General features: G+C 43.5%; 1 protein-coding gene across 2 annotated transcripts in view; it reads right to left on the minus strand.

The window, feature by feature from the left end:
• ERICH6B (glutamate rich 6B) overlaps positions 1–20,116 on the minus strand; it is a 305,261-nt gene that overhangs the window by 89,758 nt on the left and 195,387 nt on the right. For both annotated transcript variants that reach the window (XM_077483224.1, XM_077483225.1), the window contains exon 11: positions 9,043–9,125. In XM_077483224.1, coding sequence (XP_077339350.1) covers positions 9,043–9,125 — 83 coding nt within the window. The remainder of the gene's footprint in view (positions 1–9,042; positions 9,126–20,116) is intronic.

A 20,116-nucleotide genomic window follows, 5' to 3' on the forward strand; every position in this document is an offset into this window, starting at 1 on the left:
GCTTTGTTACTTGTCTTTTCAAATAAATATCCCAAAAAGAGGATCCAGTGTCAGGTTCTACAATTCTTTGGGTCATCTACCTCAGGAAACCCCTAGACTCAAACGAGGTCAAAAAGGTAAAGGTAAGCAGAATAAAACCAGCGGCTCCTTCATGGGTCAGTGCTACAATTGCAACAAAGGTAAAACATATGACAGATGGTGGAGCTTTTTAACCAGTTCCCGACAAGCGCACGCTGATGTACATTGGCAGAATGGCACAGGCAGGCATATTGGCGTACAGGTACGTCCGGTTTTAAATGCCACCCTGCGTGCCGATCAGGACCCCCATGAGTCCGTTCACGGGCCCCGCGGACTCGATCGCCGTGGGCATACCCACGATGCTCTCACGGGGCGGCTGAATGAGGAGATGCCGTTGTAAACAGCATCTCCCCGTTCTGCCTAGAAACAAGTGACGCTGATCTCTGCTCCATGTGATTGTAGCAGAGATCAGTGTTCACTAAAACAAAGCCCAGCCCCCAGGGCCGCTGATAGAAATCATGGGGCCCCGTACAGCTGATCTCCTTCAGCCCAACCCTGGTCCCGCCCCTGGCCCCTCCTTCAGCCCCACCCAGGACCTGCCCCAGATGGTCAGGGACTGCAGACATAGTACAGCAGGAGATGGTCAGAGACTGCAGACATACCACAGGAGATGGTCAGAGACTGCAGACATACCACAGGAGATGGTCAGAGACAGCAGACATACCACAGGAGATGGTCAGAGACTGCAGACATACCACAGGAGATGGTCAGAGACTGCAGACATACCACAGGAGATGGTCAGAGACTGCAGACATACCACAGGAGATGGTCAGAGACTGCAGACATACCACAGGAGATGGTCAGAGACTGCAGACATACCACAGGAGAGGGTCAGAGACTGCAGACATACCAAAGGACATGGTCAGAGACTGCAGACATACCACAGGAGATGGTCAGAGACTGCAGACATACCACTGGAGATGGTCAGACTGCAGACATACCACTGGAGATGGTCAGACTGCAGACATACCACTGGAGATGGTTATAATGCAGACATAATACAGGAGATGATCATAGACTGCAGGCATAGTACAGGAGATGGTCAGAGACTGCAGACATAGCACAGGAGATGGTCAGAGACTGCAGACATAGCACAGGAGATGGTCAGAGAATGCAGACATAGTACAACAGATGATCACAGCCTGCAGACATGGTACAGGAGATAGGTCAGAGACTGCAGACATAGTACAGGAGACAGTCAGAGACTGCAGACATAGTACAGGAGATGGTTAGAGACTGCAGACATACTACAGGAGATGGTCAGAGGCTGCAGACATAGTACAGGAGATGGCCAGAGACTGCAGACATAGTACAGGAGATGGTCAGAGACTGCAGACATAGTACAGGAGATGGTTAGAGACTGCAGACATACTACAGGAGATGATCAGAGGCTGCAGATATAGTACAGGAGATGATCAGACACTGCAGATATAGTACAGGAGATGATCAGACACTGCAGACATAGTACAGGAGATGACCAGACACTGCAGACATAGTACAGGAGATGATCAGAGACTGCAGATATAGTACAGGAGATGATCAGGAGATGATCAGACACTGCAGACATAGTACAGGAGATGATCAGACATTGCAGACATAGTACAGGAGATGATCAGAGGCTGCAGATATAGTACAGGAGATGATCAGACACTGCAGATATAGTACAGGAGATGATCAGACACTGCAGACATAGTACAGGAGATGACCAGACACTGCAGACATAGTACAGGAGATGATCAGAGACTGCAGATATAGTACAGGAGATGATCAGGAGATGATCAGACACTGCAGACATAGTACAGGAGATGATCAGACACTGCAGACATAGTACAGGAGATGATCAGACACTGCAGACATAGTACAGGAGATGATCAGAGACTGCAGACATAGTACAGGAGATGGTCAGAGACTGCAGACATAGTACAGGAGATGGTTAGAGACTGCAGACATACTACAGGAGATGGTTAGAGACTGCAGACATACTACAGGAGATAATCAGAGGCTTCAGACATAGTACAGGAGATGGTCAGAGACTGCAGACATAGTACAGGAGATGGTCAGAGACTGCATACATAGTACAGGAGATGATCATAGACTGCAGATATAGTACAGGAGATGATCAGGAGATGATCAGACACTGCAGACGAAGTACAGGAGATGATCAGACACTGCAAACATAGTACAGGAGATGATCAGACACTGCAGATATAGTACAGGAGATGATCAGACACTGCAGACATAGTACAGGAGATGATCAGACACTGCAGACATAGTACAGGAGACGGTTAGGGATTGCAGATATGATTGATTCGGGAGATGGTCAGAGACTGCGTTTATGGCTGAACCCAGTGTACAAGTATATAGTATCACAGAGCTGATCACTCTATTTAAAACAGCTCTGCAAAATCAAGTCAGTGATTTTCCTTTGAAAGTACAACCAAGTGACAGAAGACAGCTCACATACAATTTCCAAAATACAAATTTTCTTAGGCCGCGTACACACGGGCGGACTGTTCGCCCAACTTTGTCCGTCAAACAGTTTCGGCAAACAGTCCGCTCAAAATTAGCATGGACGGACATGGCCACACACGACGAACGAACAGTTTGCTGAAACCGTGCGCGATGACGTGAACGCCACGTACGACGGGACGAAAAATACGACGTCCTATACACTGCATTATAACTTTCGGCGTGAAAATCCTTTCTGAGCATGCGCGCAACTTTGTTTGACGAACAAGCCTACACACGAGCGGACTGTTCGCTGAAACAAGGTTTCAGCGGACAGTTTTACGGAATTTCCGAAAAACCTTGTTCGTCAAACTGTCCGCTGAAACTGTCCGCTGAAAGCCCACACACAAGCGGACTGTCCGCCCAAACACTGTTCAGCGGACAAAGTTGGGCGAACAGTCCGCCCGTGTGTACGCGGCCTTACAGTTAACTGCTCAGGATTAGTGGAGGGCAGTAACCAGTTAATGGGGCTGGGAAGCTTCTAGCCTAAACCAGCAGTAAATCTTCAAAAAAAAAACAAAAAAAACAATCTGTGCAGCACACACAGAGCTCTGGCTAAATAGTTCATTATAAACTGAAATGGTTAACAGCTAGTGCAGAGTCTTCCAGAGATCATATCAGTGTGATCAGACAATGTGCAGGTCAGGTTAGGCAGATGAAAGAAAAAAAGTAACCAGCAAGACAAGAGGGAGGGGGGGCTGATCGTCCTGTTCACTGACACATATATCTGGAAGACACTGCAGCCGACTAGCTTCATGTTACTGTGGTCACGACTATCCTGTTTCCATTCAGCCACAGCTGTGTGTCCTTGCAGAACTTGTATTGCTGTTGTCATACCTCGTATGTCTCCCTCCTCGCTCTCACATTCAGCCCCACTCCAGCACTGTTTAGAGCGAAATGTGAGCGGGCTGGAAAAGGGGAGGGAAACCCTTTTTTTTACTTTGCATTCTTTCAATTCCCTTTTTACAGTATATTGCCGGGCCCCCCCTGCTGGCCAGGCCCGGTACTACAGGGCCAGTTGTACTGGCTTATCGGCGGCCCTGCCAGCCCAGCCCCCCCAGTTAGTAACACGCCCCTAGGAACACTTAACCCCTACACTGCCACCCACTGGTTAACCCCTTCAATGCCAGTGTCATTTACACAGGAATCACTGCATTTGTATAGCAATGATTGCTGTATAAATGACAATGGTCCCAAAAATGTGTCAAAAATGTCCGATGTGTCCGCCATAATGTCGCAGTTACAATAAAAATCACTGATCGCCGCCATTACTAGTAAAAAAAAATTATTAATAAAAATGCCATTAAAACTATCCCCTATTTTGTAAACGCTATAACTTTTGCGCAAACCAATCAATAATCGCTTATTACGATTTTTTTTAGCAAAAATATGTAGAAGAATACGTATCGGCCTAAACTGAGGGAAAACATTTTTTTTTATATATTTTTGGGGGATATTTATTATAACAGAAAGTAAAAAATAATGCTTTTTTTTTCCAAATTGTCGCTTTATTTTTGTTTATAGCGCAAAAAATAAAAAACACAGAGGTGATCAAATACCACCAAAAGAAAGCTCTATTTGTGGGAAAAAAAGGACGTCAATTTTGTTTGGGAGCCACATCACACGGCCGCACAATTGTTAGTTAAAGCGACGCAGTGCTGAATCGCAAAAAGTGGTTTGGTCTTAAGCCAGCAAAATGGTCCGGACTGAAAGTGGTTAAGGAGGGGGGAGAAGATGAGGGCAGTGGAGGGAGGGGGTTGTATGCAGAGGGAAGAGCTACTATTTGATGCCATTTGGCAGGTATGTGTATGTGGCGGGCACGGTTGAGTTCCTGCACCTATTCTCTGAGAAAAAAAGCCCTGCTAAGTAGTGAAATGAAAAGAAAGCAGATTGCCATGGTGCTTTCAACTTCAAAAACAAGTCAGCAGCAGCCTCTATATTTCACACAGGCTCCTTAAGCACACTATTGTGTGAATTCATACAAAATAATATTTTGAAAGGCATTTCTACCAACCAGGGACAGGCCCTGTTATCTCTGCATGGGTTTAAAAGATGACATACATCTAAAATGATAAGTTATTACTAGGCTAATGCTCTTTGTGTCACTTCTTAATGATAATTATACACAAGAGCACAGAAAACTACTATACTGTACTGCTGTGCTGTTTCCATTAGTGCCTTACAATATATCTTGGTAAATGTAAGTGTGTGTAGGTGTGCACTAAATGAAATGGGCAGTCATGTAGTAATTCACCTGAAAACAAACATGCTCAGGTCCCTAAGTGTCTCTATATCATTTTACAGCAGTAACATCGGAGTGTACATTATTCTGTATAAGGATTATCCTGCAGCAAAATATGGTCACCCATAAATACCCGATCACATATATCTTGTGCGTTTCCATTCTTCATTTACATCTTCCTTGCCTGCTACAAAACTGAACTCAAGGCACACAACAAAACAGAAAATAGTCGTTTTGTGCTACTGCTGAATATTATTATTATTTTTTTAAATGTGTATGTCAAAATACATGATTTTAACCATGTCAGCCCCAGAAAGTTTTACCCACTTAATGACCAGGTAATTTTTTGCGATATGGCACTGCGTTATTTTAACTGACAATTTCACGTTCATGCAACGTTGTATCCAAATAAAATTGATGTCCTTTTTTTCCCACAAATATAGCTTTCTTTCGGTGGAATTTGTAAACCTCTGCAGTTTTTATTTTGGAAAAAATATATATTTTTTACTTTCTGCTATAATGCATATCCAAAAAAAACTAACAAATCTAATTTCTTTATCAATTTAGGCCAATATGTATTCTTCTACATATTTTTGGTATAAAAATCCCAATAAGCATATATTAATTGGTTTGCGCAAAAGCTATAGCATCTACAAACTTTGGGACAGATTTATGGACTATACATTTTTTTCATGTTTTTACTGGTAATGGTGTGCAATCAGCGATTTTTAACAGGACTGCGACATTGCGGCGGACAAATATGACACTAAGCCCTGGTTCACACTGGTGTGATTTGATATGTCAAATCGCATGTCAAATCAGCGGCAATGGCACCGTCCTAATCAGTGTGACGCTGCATTTGCGGCACCACAGCAATTTCAAAAAGTAGTTTCTGTACTACTTTTTGCGATTTTAGGGTGCAATTTCCATTGACATCTGCACAGAAACCTACACAGATGTCTGTGAAATCAAAATTGGGACTTACATGAGGGAGTGAAATTAACTCGCACAGCTTCATTCCTGCAGCTCAGTGTGAACCTGGGCTAAGTGACACTTTTTGGGGGCCAGTGACACCAATACAGTGAACAGTGCCAAAAAAGTGCACTGTCACAGTATAAATGAAATTGGCAGGGAAGGGGTTAACACCAGGGGCGAACAAAGGATTAAGTGTTTTCCCTGGGAGTGTTTCCTAACGGTGTGGGGGATGGACTGACAGGAAAAACACAGAGTTCCGTGTTCCTGCATACAAGGAACAGAAGATCTCTGTGTACTTCCTTGTCAGAACGGGGATCTGCCTTGTTTACATAGGCAGATCCCTGTTCTGCCTTTCTGTGGAGTGATCGCGGGTGGCCAGCGGACATTGGGTCTGCCAGACCCGCTGATTGGCTTCCGCTCCATGCAACAGGCGCGCCCACAGTCTCTATTGCACGCAATTATGTACAGGTACATTGTTTTGCGCAATAAAGCTGCCCTGCTGCAGTATTTATATGGCGGGCAGTCTTTAAGTGGTTAATTGCCATAAATTGGCTCCTATTATTCCTTATGTAGCACCCTCTTGTCTACATAGTGTAAATAGGTTAGGTAAATTTATTTAAGCTTTACTGTAGTCGGTGGAGCCAGGTTTAATTGATGTCATGTACAGTTCAGCTTGCAGGCTCTGACGGCTGAACCTATGTCACCTCCCTCGGGCTTCTGGAAGCTTTCAGAAAATTCCAGAACTTAGCGGGCAGAGGGTTGGAGATAGAAGTCTGAATATTTATGGGAGCTCTACCAATCCCTGGGCAAGGATGGCCCAGAAGGTGAAGAGTTGGTCCATATTTGCTCAGGAACCTAGCCATGTGGAGAGAGAATCCAGGATCCAGAGGCCTGGAGGGGACCCCTGTGCTGGGGGGCTCTGCCTCTAGACAGAAGGTTCTAGAGAGAGAGACGGTGTACTGAGAAAAAGAGAAAGGAAGCTGAGAGGAACCCTCACCTCTTCAGTCTCATCATGACTGACTGAGACACCCTGGCAAGCAAGTGGGACCTGAACAGCAGAAGGCCTGGGCAGAAGTCACCATCTATGCTGCAGAACATTAAGGGACTGAGTGAGTAACCTCTACCTGTTTCACCACCCAAAGCCTATAGGGCAGGGGCAGCCAGGTGCAGTACCCAGCTAGCCATCTGGGAGGGACAGCTACTGCCAACCTTCAACCACTGATTGGGATAATCTTGTGTTTATGTGCCAATGCTGAGATCAGTATTGGAAGTGTTGTGCCAGTATTTTTAAAGTAATTTCCCCTGGGAAAACAGGGGTTATTTACTAAAGCTGAAGAGTGCAAAATTTGGCACAGCTCTGCATAGAAACCAATCACCCTCCAGGTTTTATTGCCAAAGCTTAATTGAATGAGCTGAATTTAGAAGCTGATTGGCTACCATGCACAGCTGCATAAGATTCTGAGTGCACTGGATTTAGTAAAACTCAGTGACAGTCTGGAGTTTTGTGCTAAGAAGACATTGTAGCTACAGCTGTCCTTGAAGTTTTCTACACTTTCACCCCCAAAGCCTACAAAGAAGTTTGCAGCCAAGTGCAATATTTAGCTAGCTTTTAGAGGCACAGTATACTGTTCTCCTCCACCCTTGCTTGGGGAATTCTCGGAGACAGATGTGCTGGCATTTTGCAGGGGAGACTAAAGTCCCTGAAATCAAGTTGGGACTTGTGGCCAGCCCAGATGTACAGTTATTACAGAGGGAGTACAGTCTGGGATCTTTGCTAGCAGTCTGTGATCACTCAAGTTGTCCTCAAAGTTCTACATTGACCAAGTTCTGGGCATCCCATAACCACCCTAACCCCATCCAAGTTATTTACCCCAATAAATAACAAAAACAAAAGCCCTTGAACTGGTTTTCTGACTACCTTAGTTTGCTGAAAATGCATGTTGCCTGGCTGTGGAAACAAAGGGGGAACCAAAATCCAGTGGCTGCTGAAAGAGTAGCGCTACACTTGTATCATCTGTCTGTAAGGGCTTGTTCACATCAGGTATGGTGCAGGAATGTGTGTAAAATCACAAATTTTTCCGCAATGCACAAAAAATGTGCCTCCGTTTGCATTCCTAATGACACTCCTATGCATCTAAAAGATGTGCACACCAAACACATAGCATTGCAGTATCATGTGTTTTGGTGCAGCGCAATATAAAAAATGATGCTGGAATCATAATGATGCCTTCCGCTGCTCTTCAAGGGCCTCCCATCTCACCGGGAGACCCGAGCCAAGATCCAGCACTTCCGCCGGCTAGAGTGAGACTAGAAGGGAGCCAGAAATGGCTTTGTTCCAGTCTCCTATGTGTAAATATGGAACCAACGTCACAACGCCACTTCCTGTTTACTCGGCTACTAATGGTGGCGATTTAAAAAAAATGACCTGATTCAGAATCACCGTTTTTGACGATCTGAATACTTTGAAGTGAAAAGGAGGGATTTGGGGTCTTTTAAACCCCCGATCCCTCCATAAAGAGTACCTGTCACCAACTATTATTGTCACAGCAATAAAAGTGATCAAATTATTATTATTTTTTTTAAAGAGTAAAAAAAATAAAAATAAAATAAAAATAAGATTTTTTTTTAGAGTGCCCCCGTCCCCACGAGCTTGCACATAATATCTCCGCAGTGGGTCCTGTGTATCTTTTGGTCCGTTTCAGGTCCAAATTCAACCGAAAATTTAGGCTGAAATTGGATGGATGCACGATTTCGGGATGGAGGAACTTGAGTGGCCTACACAGAGTCCTGACCTCAACCCGATAGAACACCTTTAGAGCGGAGACTGCGAGCCAGGCCTTCTCGACCTCACAAATGCCCTTATGGAAGAATGGTCCAACATTCTCATAAACACACTCCTAAACCTTGTGGACAGCCTTCCCAGAAGAGCTGATGCTGTTATGGCTGCAAAGGGTGGGCCAACTTAATATTGAACCCTATGGACTAGGACGCCATTAAAGTTCATGTGCATGTAAAGGCAGGGGTCCCAATACTTTTGACAATATAGTGAATGTACAAAAATGTGATTATCTACCATTATTATGATTATTTTAAATGAAACAATACACAAAATTACGATAATCGGTAACCTGCACCAAGTTTTAGAAGTGCCCCATTCATGAATGGGTAGAATTTTGTAAATATCATATAGTCAGTACAATCTGAGAACAACATATCATGGCCTTATGATTGCTGGATACAGAACTTGCCCAGTTCCATCAGTAAAGAGAATGAGGAAACTTGACCCAGAGTTGTAACATTCACTGACAATCTTCTCAGGCATCTGTTTAAAAGAAACAACAAATTACTATAATCATTAACTGAGATCATCACTTTATCTTTTATTTATATTGTTTCATCGTATTCTATATTCCAGTCTAAAAAGCAATAGCAAATGATACATAAGACATATTGAATTTTCATATGCTGTATTAAATCCCCAGTGGAAGAATATTCATATACTGCAATTCTTGGTAATAAAGGTTGTCTGCAGTCTGCTGCCAAAAAATGGACATGCCATATATCTTCACTTGTTGCCTCATTACACAGTAATACTTGAACAATTTATCGTCCTCTATTTTCAGCACAAAGAGCACCAATAATAATGATGCTTGCTATTGTATAGGTAATCTATAATTCCACCTCATAAGCAACATGCAAAATCTAGAAAAAAAGCTATCAGAAATGTTCTGATAATGTTTAGTTGACAATTGATTTCTATGATACAAATTAAGGTAGACTACCCCTTACTGAAAAGCAGCATTTAAAAAAATATATATATATATTTACTCCCCTGACATTCTAATCCCCAGTACACATGAACGGATTTTCCATCGGAAAAAACTTGGATGGTTTTTCCGACAGAATTCCGCTCAAGCTTGGCTTGCATACACATGGTCACACAAAAGTTCTCGGAACTTTGTCCATCAAGAACGCGGTAACATACAACACTATGTCGAGCCGAGAAAATTAAGTTCAATGCTTCAGAGCATGCTTCGAATTGTTTCTGAGCATGCGTAGGAATTTCGCACGTCGGAATTTGTACAGATGATCGGAACTTCCGGTCTTAACTTTTTCCGACCGAAAAATTGAGAACCTGCTCTCAATCTTTTGCTGGCTGGAATTCTGCCAGCAAAAGTCCGATGGAGCATACACAGGGTCGGAATTTCTGACCAAAAGCTCAAATCTGACTTTTGCTGGCAGAATTTCTGATAGTGTTTATGGGGCTTTAGTGTAGGGGGTGACTTTATTCTTTTGCCTACATGACCCCAGGGAATGGTGAGTATTTCAAATCTCACAAAAAAACAATGCAACACAGTTTTCCCCAGATCTGGACAAAGGGGGAATGATATCACCCTGGGCGTTGCTAGGTCTGCAAAAGATCTGGGGCGAGAGCCCATACAACCTTTTTGTAGGCCCAGGGGGGAGGGGAGGCAATTTTTCGTGGGCAAAGGATGGTGTTGGCATTTCAGTCATCATGGCACCATCGTTGATATGATGTCAGGGTAGCAGATGCAGCATGTCACTTGCCACCGTCACCTGTCACCAGATGTAGCTTTTTAACTTGCCACCGTCACCTGCAACTAGATGTGGATTGTCACTTGTCATGTCACCTGCCACCAGATGTGGATTGTCACTTGCCACATCACCTGCCACCATTTGCGGATTGCCTTGTCACCTGCCACCATTTGCAGATTGTCACTTGCCACGTCACCTGCCACCATTAGCAGATTGTCACTTGCCACGTCACTTGTCACATCACTTGCCACCATTTGCAGATTGTCACTTGCCACATCACCTACCACCTAATGCGGATTGTCACTTGCCACGTCACCTGCCACAATTTGCAGACCGTCACTTGCCACACCACCTGTATTTAGCTATAAAAATACAAAAACACTAAGCACAGCCACCATTTACATATACAAGGTATGCGCTACGTAGCCACGACCAGACTTTCTGGCAGGAAAGGTCCAACTGTCTTCCCGGCGGACTTTCAACGGACTTCCAAATGAACGGACTAAAGTCCATTTGAAAGTCTGTTAGTTTTGAACGTGATGACATACGACGGAACTTGAAAAGGAAGTTCAATAGCCAGTAACCAATAGCTGCCCTTGTGTTGTATTTGGTCCGTCGGACCAGCATTCAGATGAACAGTTTTCCCGATAGGAATTGAGTCTGTCGGACAGATTTGAAAATTGTTCTATTTCTAGGTCTGTCGGAATTTTTTAAAGAAAAACGATCGCACACACGATCGGACTATCCAACGGAATGATTCCGTCTGACCTAATCTGCCGGAAAATCCGGTCGTGTGTACGTGGCATTAGTGTTTGTGTAGGAGACTTCCACTATCAGAACTATACAGGTAAATGGTTCTCAATCAAACCAAATGTGCTTGTATTTGTAAGACTATGATGGGGACATTATATTGAATTTGGGGGCATGGACTGATGTGACTGGTTCAGTCTTTTCTATATGGAGCTGTAAATTCCATTTGAAGGTGCAATATAAGTATTAATACCAAATCAAGGATTTATATGTTTGAGTTGTGTTCCACCACTTTGCAATTTAGTGAATGAAGGAGAATATGGCAAAAGCGTGTTGATAGCCATCAGTGGAAATGATAAAATTGAGAGACCAGTTGATCTTATTTTTTAACTCTCTGAGATGTGACCCTTGTGTCAACTCCAATCATAAAACAAGATTGCTATCTTTTATCCAATTTCGCAGATCTTTTGTTCGAATGGAAAATGTGTGAATCTAATAATTTGTGAAAAGACCTCGGAAGGAAGGGCAAAGAATGTGGCTACTGAATGAGATAATCTACACCATCTTCACACTGGGGATAATCGCATAGTGACACCTTAAAGCAGACAGCCCAGAAGACACGGACCTATGTGTGTCTTATTTAATGTAGAGGGCTAAAGCTTTAAATAGGATCTGCAGGAACAATGTATTTATTAGAGGGGAATGAAGGTGGTATAGATTTGTAATCATATTGCTCTACATGCTATTTTTCTATTTTTTTTTTTAATTCTATGTCATTTGTTTTGGAAACAATATGTTATAATTTTGTCAATGTAATGTAAGCTGCATGTGAATTCCTTCTCTCCCCATATTAATCTTATATATATCAATGGGTTGACTTGACAAACCAGACAACCTCAGATTAATGCAGGCTTTTTTAACCTTTTTACCCTATTGGAACCCTTAAAGTAATTTTCAAGTGCTGGGGAGCCCCTGCTAGAAAAAAATCATTGTCAGTCAGTGAGAAAAATGCCCTGTACATTGGTGGCCAGCGGCACGAATGCCCCATTTACAGTGTTGGTCTGAATGCCATTTTTACAGACAGTTAAAAAGATCATTGGTGTCATGCAGTTGGCTCTGCCAAGAGGATTTGGCCCTGGGACCATCAAATGGGAGGTGAATCAGCCACAGGTCAAGGAACCTCTAACAACCTCTGGAGGAACCCTGGTTGAGAATGGCTGGATTAATGAGTTAATACAGCTGTAACGATTTGTAGTTTTCAACAGAAGTCATTTTGTACTTATTGCAATCAATTTCCCAAATTTCCTATGAGGTCACTAAGACAGGAAGTGAGGAAAACCAGTGGGGTTGTTCTGTCAAATTAGCCAACTCGTCAGAAACTCCAACCACGTCACTTCCGGTTTCTTTAAACCATCAATAATTGGAGATTTTAATGAATGGCTGTTTGGACACAATACCGGCAATCAAATACAGTCAGATTTACAGGTTTAGCTGTAATTAGATTTAGCTGTTTTGACAGCACAGCAGCTAATGAGGACAAAGTTGTCGCTGCCTCAGGGGTGGCCATTTTGTTGGCTAGTATCGGAGCAGAGTAACGATCTCCATCCATAATATCGTGCACCGAACTCTATTTGGGTACTGGTGTTGTGTCCAAACAGCAATTCTTCAAAATCTCAAATTACTGATGGTTTAAAGAAACCAGAAGTTACGTAGTTTGAGTTTCTGGCGAGTTGGCTATTTTGACAGAACAGGGGCACAGACAGTAACTTTTTTCTACTGCAGAATGGAAGAATAGTGAGAATCTTCTCCGAGTTTTTATAGCTGTATTTGTTCTCTTTACAGCGATCTCCTAACTTCAGGTGTGGTCACGAGGACAGTAACAGCCACATAAAACACAGTATAGATGGCAGTATAGTATAGTATAGTATACTATAGTATATATATATATATATATATATATATATATATATATATACACACACTATTTTGCCATTATTAGTATTAGGACGTCTGCCTTTACACACACATGAACTTTAATGTCAACCTGATCTTAGCCCGTAGTGTTCAATATTGAGTTGGCCCACCCTTTGCAGTAATAACAGCTTCAACTCTTCTGGGAAGGCTGTCCACAAGGTTAAGGAGTGTGTCTATGGGAATGTATGACCATTCTTCCAGAAGCGCATTTGTGAGGTCAGGCGCTGATGTTGGAGAAGAAGGCCTGGCTTGCAGTCTCCACTCAAATTCATCCCAGAAGTGTTCTATCGGGTTGGGTACAGGACTCTGTGCAGGCCAGTCAAGTTCCTCCACCCCAAATTCGCTCATCTATGTCTTTATGGACCTTGCTTTGTGCACTGGTCCAAATCATTTGATGGAGGGGGGATTATGCTGTGGGGTTATTTTTCAGGGGTTGGGCTTGGTCCCTTAAATCCAGTGAAGGGAACTCTTAAGGTGTCAGCATACCAAGACATTTTGGACAATTTCATGCTCCCAACCTCGTGGAACTTTGTTTGGGGATGGCCCCTTACTGTTCCAACATGACTAAGCAACCGTGCCTAAAGCAAGGTCCATAAAGACATGGATGGACGAGTTTGGGGTGGAGGAACTCGACTGGCCTGCATAGAGTCCTGACTCCAACCTGATAGAACACCTTTGGGATGAATTAGAGTGGAGACTGTGAGCCAAGCCTTTCTTGTCCACATTAGTGCCTGACCTCACAAATGCGCTTCTGGAAGAATGGTCAAACATTCCCATAGACACACTCCTAAAGCTTGTGGACAGCCTTCCTAGAAGAGTTGAAGTTGTTATAGCTGCAAATGGTGGGCCAACTCAATACTGAACCCTACGGGCTAAGATCAGGTTGACATTAAATTTCATGTGTGTGTAAAGGCAGACGTCCTAATACTTTTGGCAAAATAGTGTATATATATATATATATATATATATATATATATATATATATATATATATATATATATACTATAGTATACTATACTATACTATACTGCCATCTATACTGTGTTTTATGTGGCTGTTACTGTCCTCGTGACCACACCTGAAGTTAGGTGATCGCTGTAAAGAGAACAAATACAGCTATAAAAACTCGGAGAAGATTCTCACTATTCTTCCATTCTGCAGTAGAAAAAAGTTACTGTCTGTGCCCCTGTTCTGTCAAAATACCCTACGGTGGACTAAGCCCCTGTACACATGGTCAGAGATTCTGCCAACCAAATCCGTCGGATTTTGTCCGTCAGATTTAGTCTGACGGATTGTGTCCGAAACTGTTGCATACACACGGTCGGACTAAGTTGTCGAAAAATGCGATCTTTCAGAACGTGATGACGTAATTTCGTTACAATGGGACTAGATTCAGGTTAGTAGCCAATAGCTTTGATGTAGGAATTTGATCTGATCATGCGTGGCACTTGGTCCGATCAAAATTCTGTACACATGATCGGATTACGTCCGACCGGCCCAGTTGGTCGGGAAATATTTCCAACATGTTGGAAAATTGGGTCCGACGGAGATTCGGACGGAATCAGTCCGATGCATACCACACACAGTCGGATTATCTGACGACACGGTCCGATAAGACGCATTCTCAGACCGTGTGTACGCGGCATAAGACTGGGATGTCATTAAGGTTCATGTGCGTGTAAGGGCAGGAATCCGAATATTTTTGACAATATAGTGTATTGCATATATATATATATATATTTATTTGAAAATATATAAGCTCCCTTTGAGAAGGATAAGACATAATAACAGTGTTATAAAAGAGCTGGTATACAGGCCAAATGGAATGTCATGGGGGTGCTTAAATCTATTTCTTTCAGATGCATACCTTGTATAGAAGTAAATAGAAGATAAGTAAAGATACTATACACATTGCAGAGATGTATAATGCAGTGTCAGAGGGTTTATTCAGCTGACGATACAAGGGCTCAGTAAATCTTTGTCTGTTGAGTTGCAATCTCAGATAAGACCCATCCTGGCTCAATGACACAAACCTGAGCTTGACATTTCTTTATTACAGTGTCAGGCCAGCCATCCAAGTCATTACTCAGCTCATTCACACTGGCGAATCAGTCGTCATTTTACTCTCTAGAGGGATATATTAGCTGGATGTCATTGTTATGTTCAGTGTCAACGCTGTCAATTGTTTGGAAGGTTTGGTGTATTATAACCATGTGACATTCTGTGAGTGCAGGAAGCCATGGAGATTTGAAACATTGTTAGAAAAAATAACAGTGGCTTTTCATAGAAACGGAAATTAATTAGCCTAAAAAATCAACCTGGGTGTTAATTAGTCCACAGATACATTATTCATCTGCTTTATCAATGATTAAAAATACATTAACCACTTTCAGACCGGACCATTTTGCTGGTAAATGACCAGAGGTCTTTTTACACTTTGGCACTGCGCTGCTTTAACTGGTAATTGCGCGGTCATGCAATGTTGTACCCAAACAAAATTTGCGTCCTTTTCTTCCCACAAATAGAGCTTTCTTTTGATGGTATTTGATTGCCTCTGCGATTTTTATTTTTTGCGATATAAACGTAAAAAGACCGCAAATTTTGAAAAAAAATGATATTTTCTACTTTTTGTTATTAGAAAAATCCAATAAACTCAATTTTAGTCATACATTTAGGCCAAAATGTATTCAGCCACATGTCTTTGGTAAAAAAAAAGTCAATAATTGTATATTTATTGGTTTGCGCAAAAGTTGTCACATCTACAAACTAAGGTACGTTTTCTGGAATTTACGCAGCTTTTAGTTTACGACTGCCTATCTCATTTCTTGAGGTGCTAAAATGGCAGGGCAGTACAAAACCCCCCCAAATGACCCCATTTTGGAAAGTAGACCCCCTAAGGAAATTGATAAGAGGCATGTTGAGCCCATTGAATATTTTATTTTTTTGCCTCAAGCGATTGAATAATGACAAAAAAAAAAATTTTTTTTTTTTTTTACACAAAGTTGTCACTAAATGATATATTGCTCACACATGCTATGGGCGTATGTGAAATGACACCCCAAAATAAATTCTGCTGCTTCTCCTGAGTATGGGGATACCACATATGTGGGACTTTTTGGGAGCCTAGCCGCGTACGGGGCCCCGAAAACCAAGCACCGCCTTCAGGCTTTCTAAGGGCGTAAATTTTTGAGTTCACTTCTCACTACCTATTACAGTTTTGAAGGCCATAAAATGCCAAGATGGCACAAAACCCCCACAAATGACCCCATTTTAGAAAGTAGACACCCCAAGCTATTTGCTGAGAGGCATGTTGAGTTCATGGAATATTTTATATTTTGCCACAAGTTGCGGGAAAATTACAAACTTTTTTTTTTTTTTTTTTTTTTAACAAAGTTGTCACTAAATGATATATTGCTCATGCATGCCATGGGCATATGTGAAATGACACCCCAAAATAAATTCTGCTGCTTCTCCTGAGTACGGGGATACCACATATGTGGGACTTTTTGGGAGCCTAGCCGCGTACGGGCCCCCGAAAACCAAGCACCGCCTTCAGGCTTTCTAAGGGCGTAATTTTTTGATTTCACTCCTCACTACCTATTACAGTTTTGAAGGCCATAAAATGCCAAGATGGCACAAAACCCCCACAAATGACCCCATTTTAGAAAGTAGACACCCCAAGCTATTTGCTGAGAGGCATGTTGAGTCCATGGAATATTTTATATTTTGCCACAAGTTGCGGGAAAATTACAAACTTTTTTTTTTTTTTTTTTTTTTTCACAAAGTTGTCACTAAATGATATATTGCTCACGCATGCCATGGGCATATGTGAAATGACACCCCAAAATAAATTCTGCTGCTTCTCCTGAGTATGGGGATACCACATATGTGGGACTTTTTGGGAGCCTAGCCGCGTACGGGGCCCCGAAAACCAAGCACCGCCTTCAGGCTTTCTAAGGGCGTTACAGTTTTGAAGGCCATAAAATGCCAAGATGGCACAAACCCCCCCCAAATGACCCCATTTTGGAAAGTAGACACCCCTAAATTTAGGGGTACACTAGTGAGACTAGGTAATAAATGGCGGGTGCCCTGAAACTATAAAAAAATAACTAACCAACCAGCGTCACCTGTAACAGTTATATGGTGATCACTGGTGAAAGGGTTAACTAGGGGGCAATCAGGGGGCTTTATGCGGTAGTATATGGGGGTCCCTGGCGCTATAAAAAGCTGCAGCGAACCTAAATACCTACCTGCCTAACTAGCGTCACCTGTGACACTAATACAGCGATCAGAAAAACGATCGCTTATTAGGCTGGGTTCACACTGGAGCGATGCGGGAACGCCACGAATGCGCGGCGGGTTCCCGCATCGCATGCCTCCCGGCGGCAGTTCACACTGCCCTATGCGAACTGCTGGGAGTGTCAGTGAAATGTTACTGACACCCCCAGATCAGTTCGCATATCGCAGTGCGATCTGCAAACTCGGATCGCATGGTGTGAACACCCATGCGATCCGATTCTGCTGCGGGCCAAAAAAAGGGTCCCGTGCGAATTTGCGGCGGGTGCGGCGGGTGCGGCGAATGGCTGAACTCGAATCGCACAGAGATCGGATGTGATTTGCACTGCAGTGCGGTGCGAATCACATCCGTTCTCATAAACCGCTGCAATGTGAACCCAGCCTTAGTGACACTGGCGACGGGGGGTGATCACGGGGTTAAACCTTTATTGGGGGGGTTAGGGGGGTACCTTAGAACTAAAGGGGGCTAACCCTAACTGCCCTAACAGTTATTAGTCACAAATGACACCCGCCGGGTGATCAGGGGGTTAAACCTTTATTAGGTAATAAATGGCGGGTGCCCTGAAATTATAAAAAAATAACTAACCAACCAGCGTCACCTGTAACAGTTATATGGTGATCACTGGTGAAAGGGTTAACTAGGGGGCAATCAGGGGGCTTTATGCGGTAGTATATGGGGGTCCCTGGCGCTATAAAAAGCTGCGGCGAACCTAAATACCTACCTGCCTAACTAGCGTCACCTGTGACACTAATACGGCGATCAGAAAAATGATCGCTTATTAGGCTGGGTTCACACTGGAGCGATGCGGAAACGCCGCGAATCCGCGGCGGGTTCCCGCATCGCATGCCTCCCGGCGGCAGTTCACACTGCCCTATGCGAACTGCTGGGAGTGTCAGTGAAATGTTACTGACACCCCCAGATCAGTTCGCATATCGCAGTGCGATCTGCAAACTCGGATCGCATGGTGTGAACACCCATGCGATCCGATTCTGCTGCGGGCCAAAAAAAGGGTCCCGTGCGAATTTGCGGCGGGTGCGGCGGGTGTGGCGGGTGCGGCGGGTGCGGCGAATGGCTGAACTCGAATCGCACAGAGATCGGATGTGATTTGCACTGCAGTGCGGTGCGAATCACATTCGTTCTCATAAACCGCTGCAATGTGAACCCAGCCTTAGTGACACTGGCGACGGGGGGTGATCACGGGGTTAAACCTTTATTGGGGGGGTTAGGGGGGTACATTAGAACTAAAGGGGGCTAACTCTAACTGCCCTAACAGTTATTACAGTCACAAATGACACCAATGCAAAAAAAAAAAAAAAAAAAAAAAAAATGACATTGGTGTCACTGTGACTGGGGGGCAGGGGTAATTGGGGGGGTGATCGGGGGGTAAAGGGGGGGTGTGAGTGTGCCTGGCATGTTCTACTGTGTGTGTGAGTGTTGGTGCAACTTACTGATCCGCTCTCCTCCGTGTCGGAACGAAAAATACCGACACGGAGGAGAGAATACATCACTTCCTCTCCTGTGTTTACATTACAGGAGAGGAAGTGATGTCACCGGGGATTTCTATTCGTCGGGAGCGATCGCGAGGGGGTGGCCATGAATGAATGGCCGTCCCCTCGTCCGGGATCGCTCCCGTACGAATTCCGACCGCCGCAGGCACCGGGCGGGGGCCCGATCGGGCCCCCGACCCGCGGGAGGCAAGGGACGTACATGTATGTCCTTATGCCTGCCCGTGCCATTGTACCGACGTACATCGGCGTGCGGCGGTCGGCAACTGGTTAAAGAGTGAACACCTTAAAAGTCTAGAGCACACCTGAATGACAATCCTTACAATGGCAGGATCCCCTACAGTACACCAAGGAAAATGATTGCAATAATGAATAGAACTTACTAGCACCAGTTCTTTAAAAATATATAAAAGATATAAATGCTATATACTAAAAAGAAGTACAAACCATTTTGTAACGTGAAAAACAGCAGGATTTCAGACCTCATTCTTTGTTCTCACCTCTCAGTGTCCTTTATCAAGTTTAGACACACAGATAATAACCACAACTACAGCTTCATTACACAGCCAATTAATCATCACATATCGTGCATTTGACCCTATAAAGAAACTTCACACTTCTGTATGATTAAAATACAACTAAAGGCTCCTTTAAAACAGTCTTAAATACCAAATCCAATTACCCTCTCTGACTAAGCCCAGTCCTCCTTCATTTGTGTTCCACATGCTCCCCATCCCAGACACGTCAGCTTTCAGAGTTTTAGCAACAGGGCAGTGCTGTCTATTCAGAAAGCAGTGGGTAGGACTAGGTAGGTCCAGGTGTTGATTGGCAAGCTACAGGCTACAATTCTAATAGACACTCCAGAGGCATAACTAGAACCTTCAGGGCCCTGTTGCAAGAAACCATAAAGGGCCCCGCTGACATCTAGTCCCAGGGTCCTTTTCTCACGTTGCAGGGTCCTTTATTATGGTCCTACAGCTGGACTCCTTCCTGCCGTCTTGGGTATGGTTGCCATCTTTTCTTCAAGCCAAACTAAAGACTTTAGTAGCGCTCGTCAATTTTTTTCTGTAGTATACACTATACTTATATTTTGTGTTTGAATACCAATTATAATTGTATATATTTATTCACAAGAGTCCCCCCCCCCTTACATCAGAGTTTTACAGAGTTCCCTCTTTACATCTGAATCCAGAGTTCTGCTTTACATTTGAATCCACAGAGATCCACTTT

This window comes from Lithobates pipiens, unplaced genomic scaffold, assembly GCF_037356315.1.
Source record: "Lithobates pipiens isolate NorthernLeopardFrog02 unplaced genomic scaffold, aLitPip1_a1.2 Scaffold_16, whole genome shotgun sequence".
NCBI classification, from domain to species: domain Eukaryota; kingdom Metazoa; phylum Chordata; class Amphibia; order Anura; family Ranidae; genus Lithobates; species Lithobates pipiens.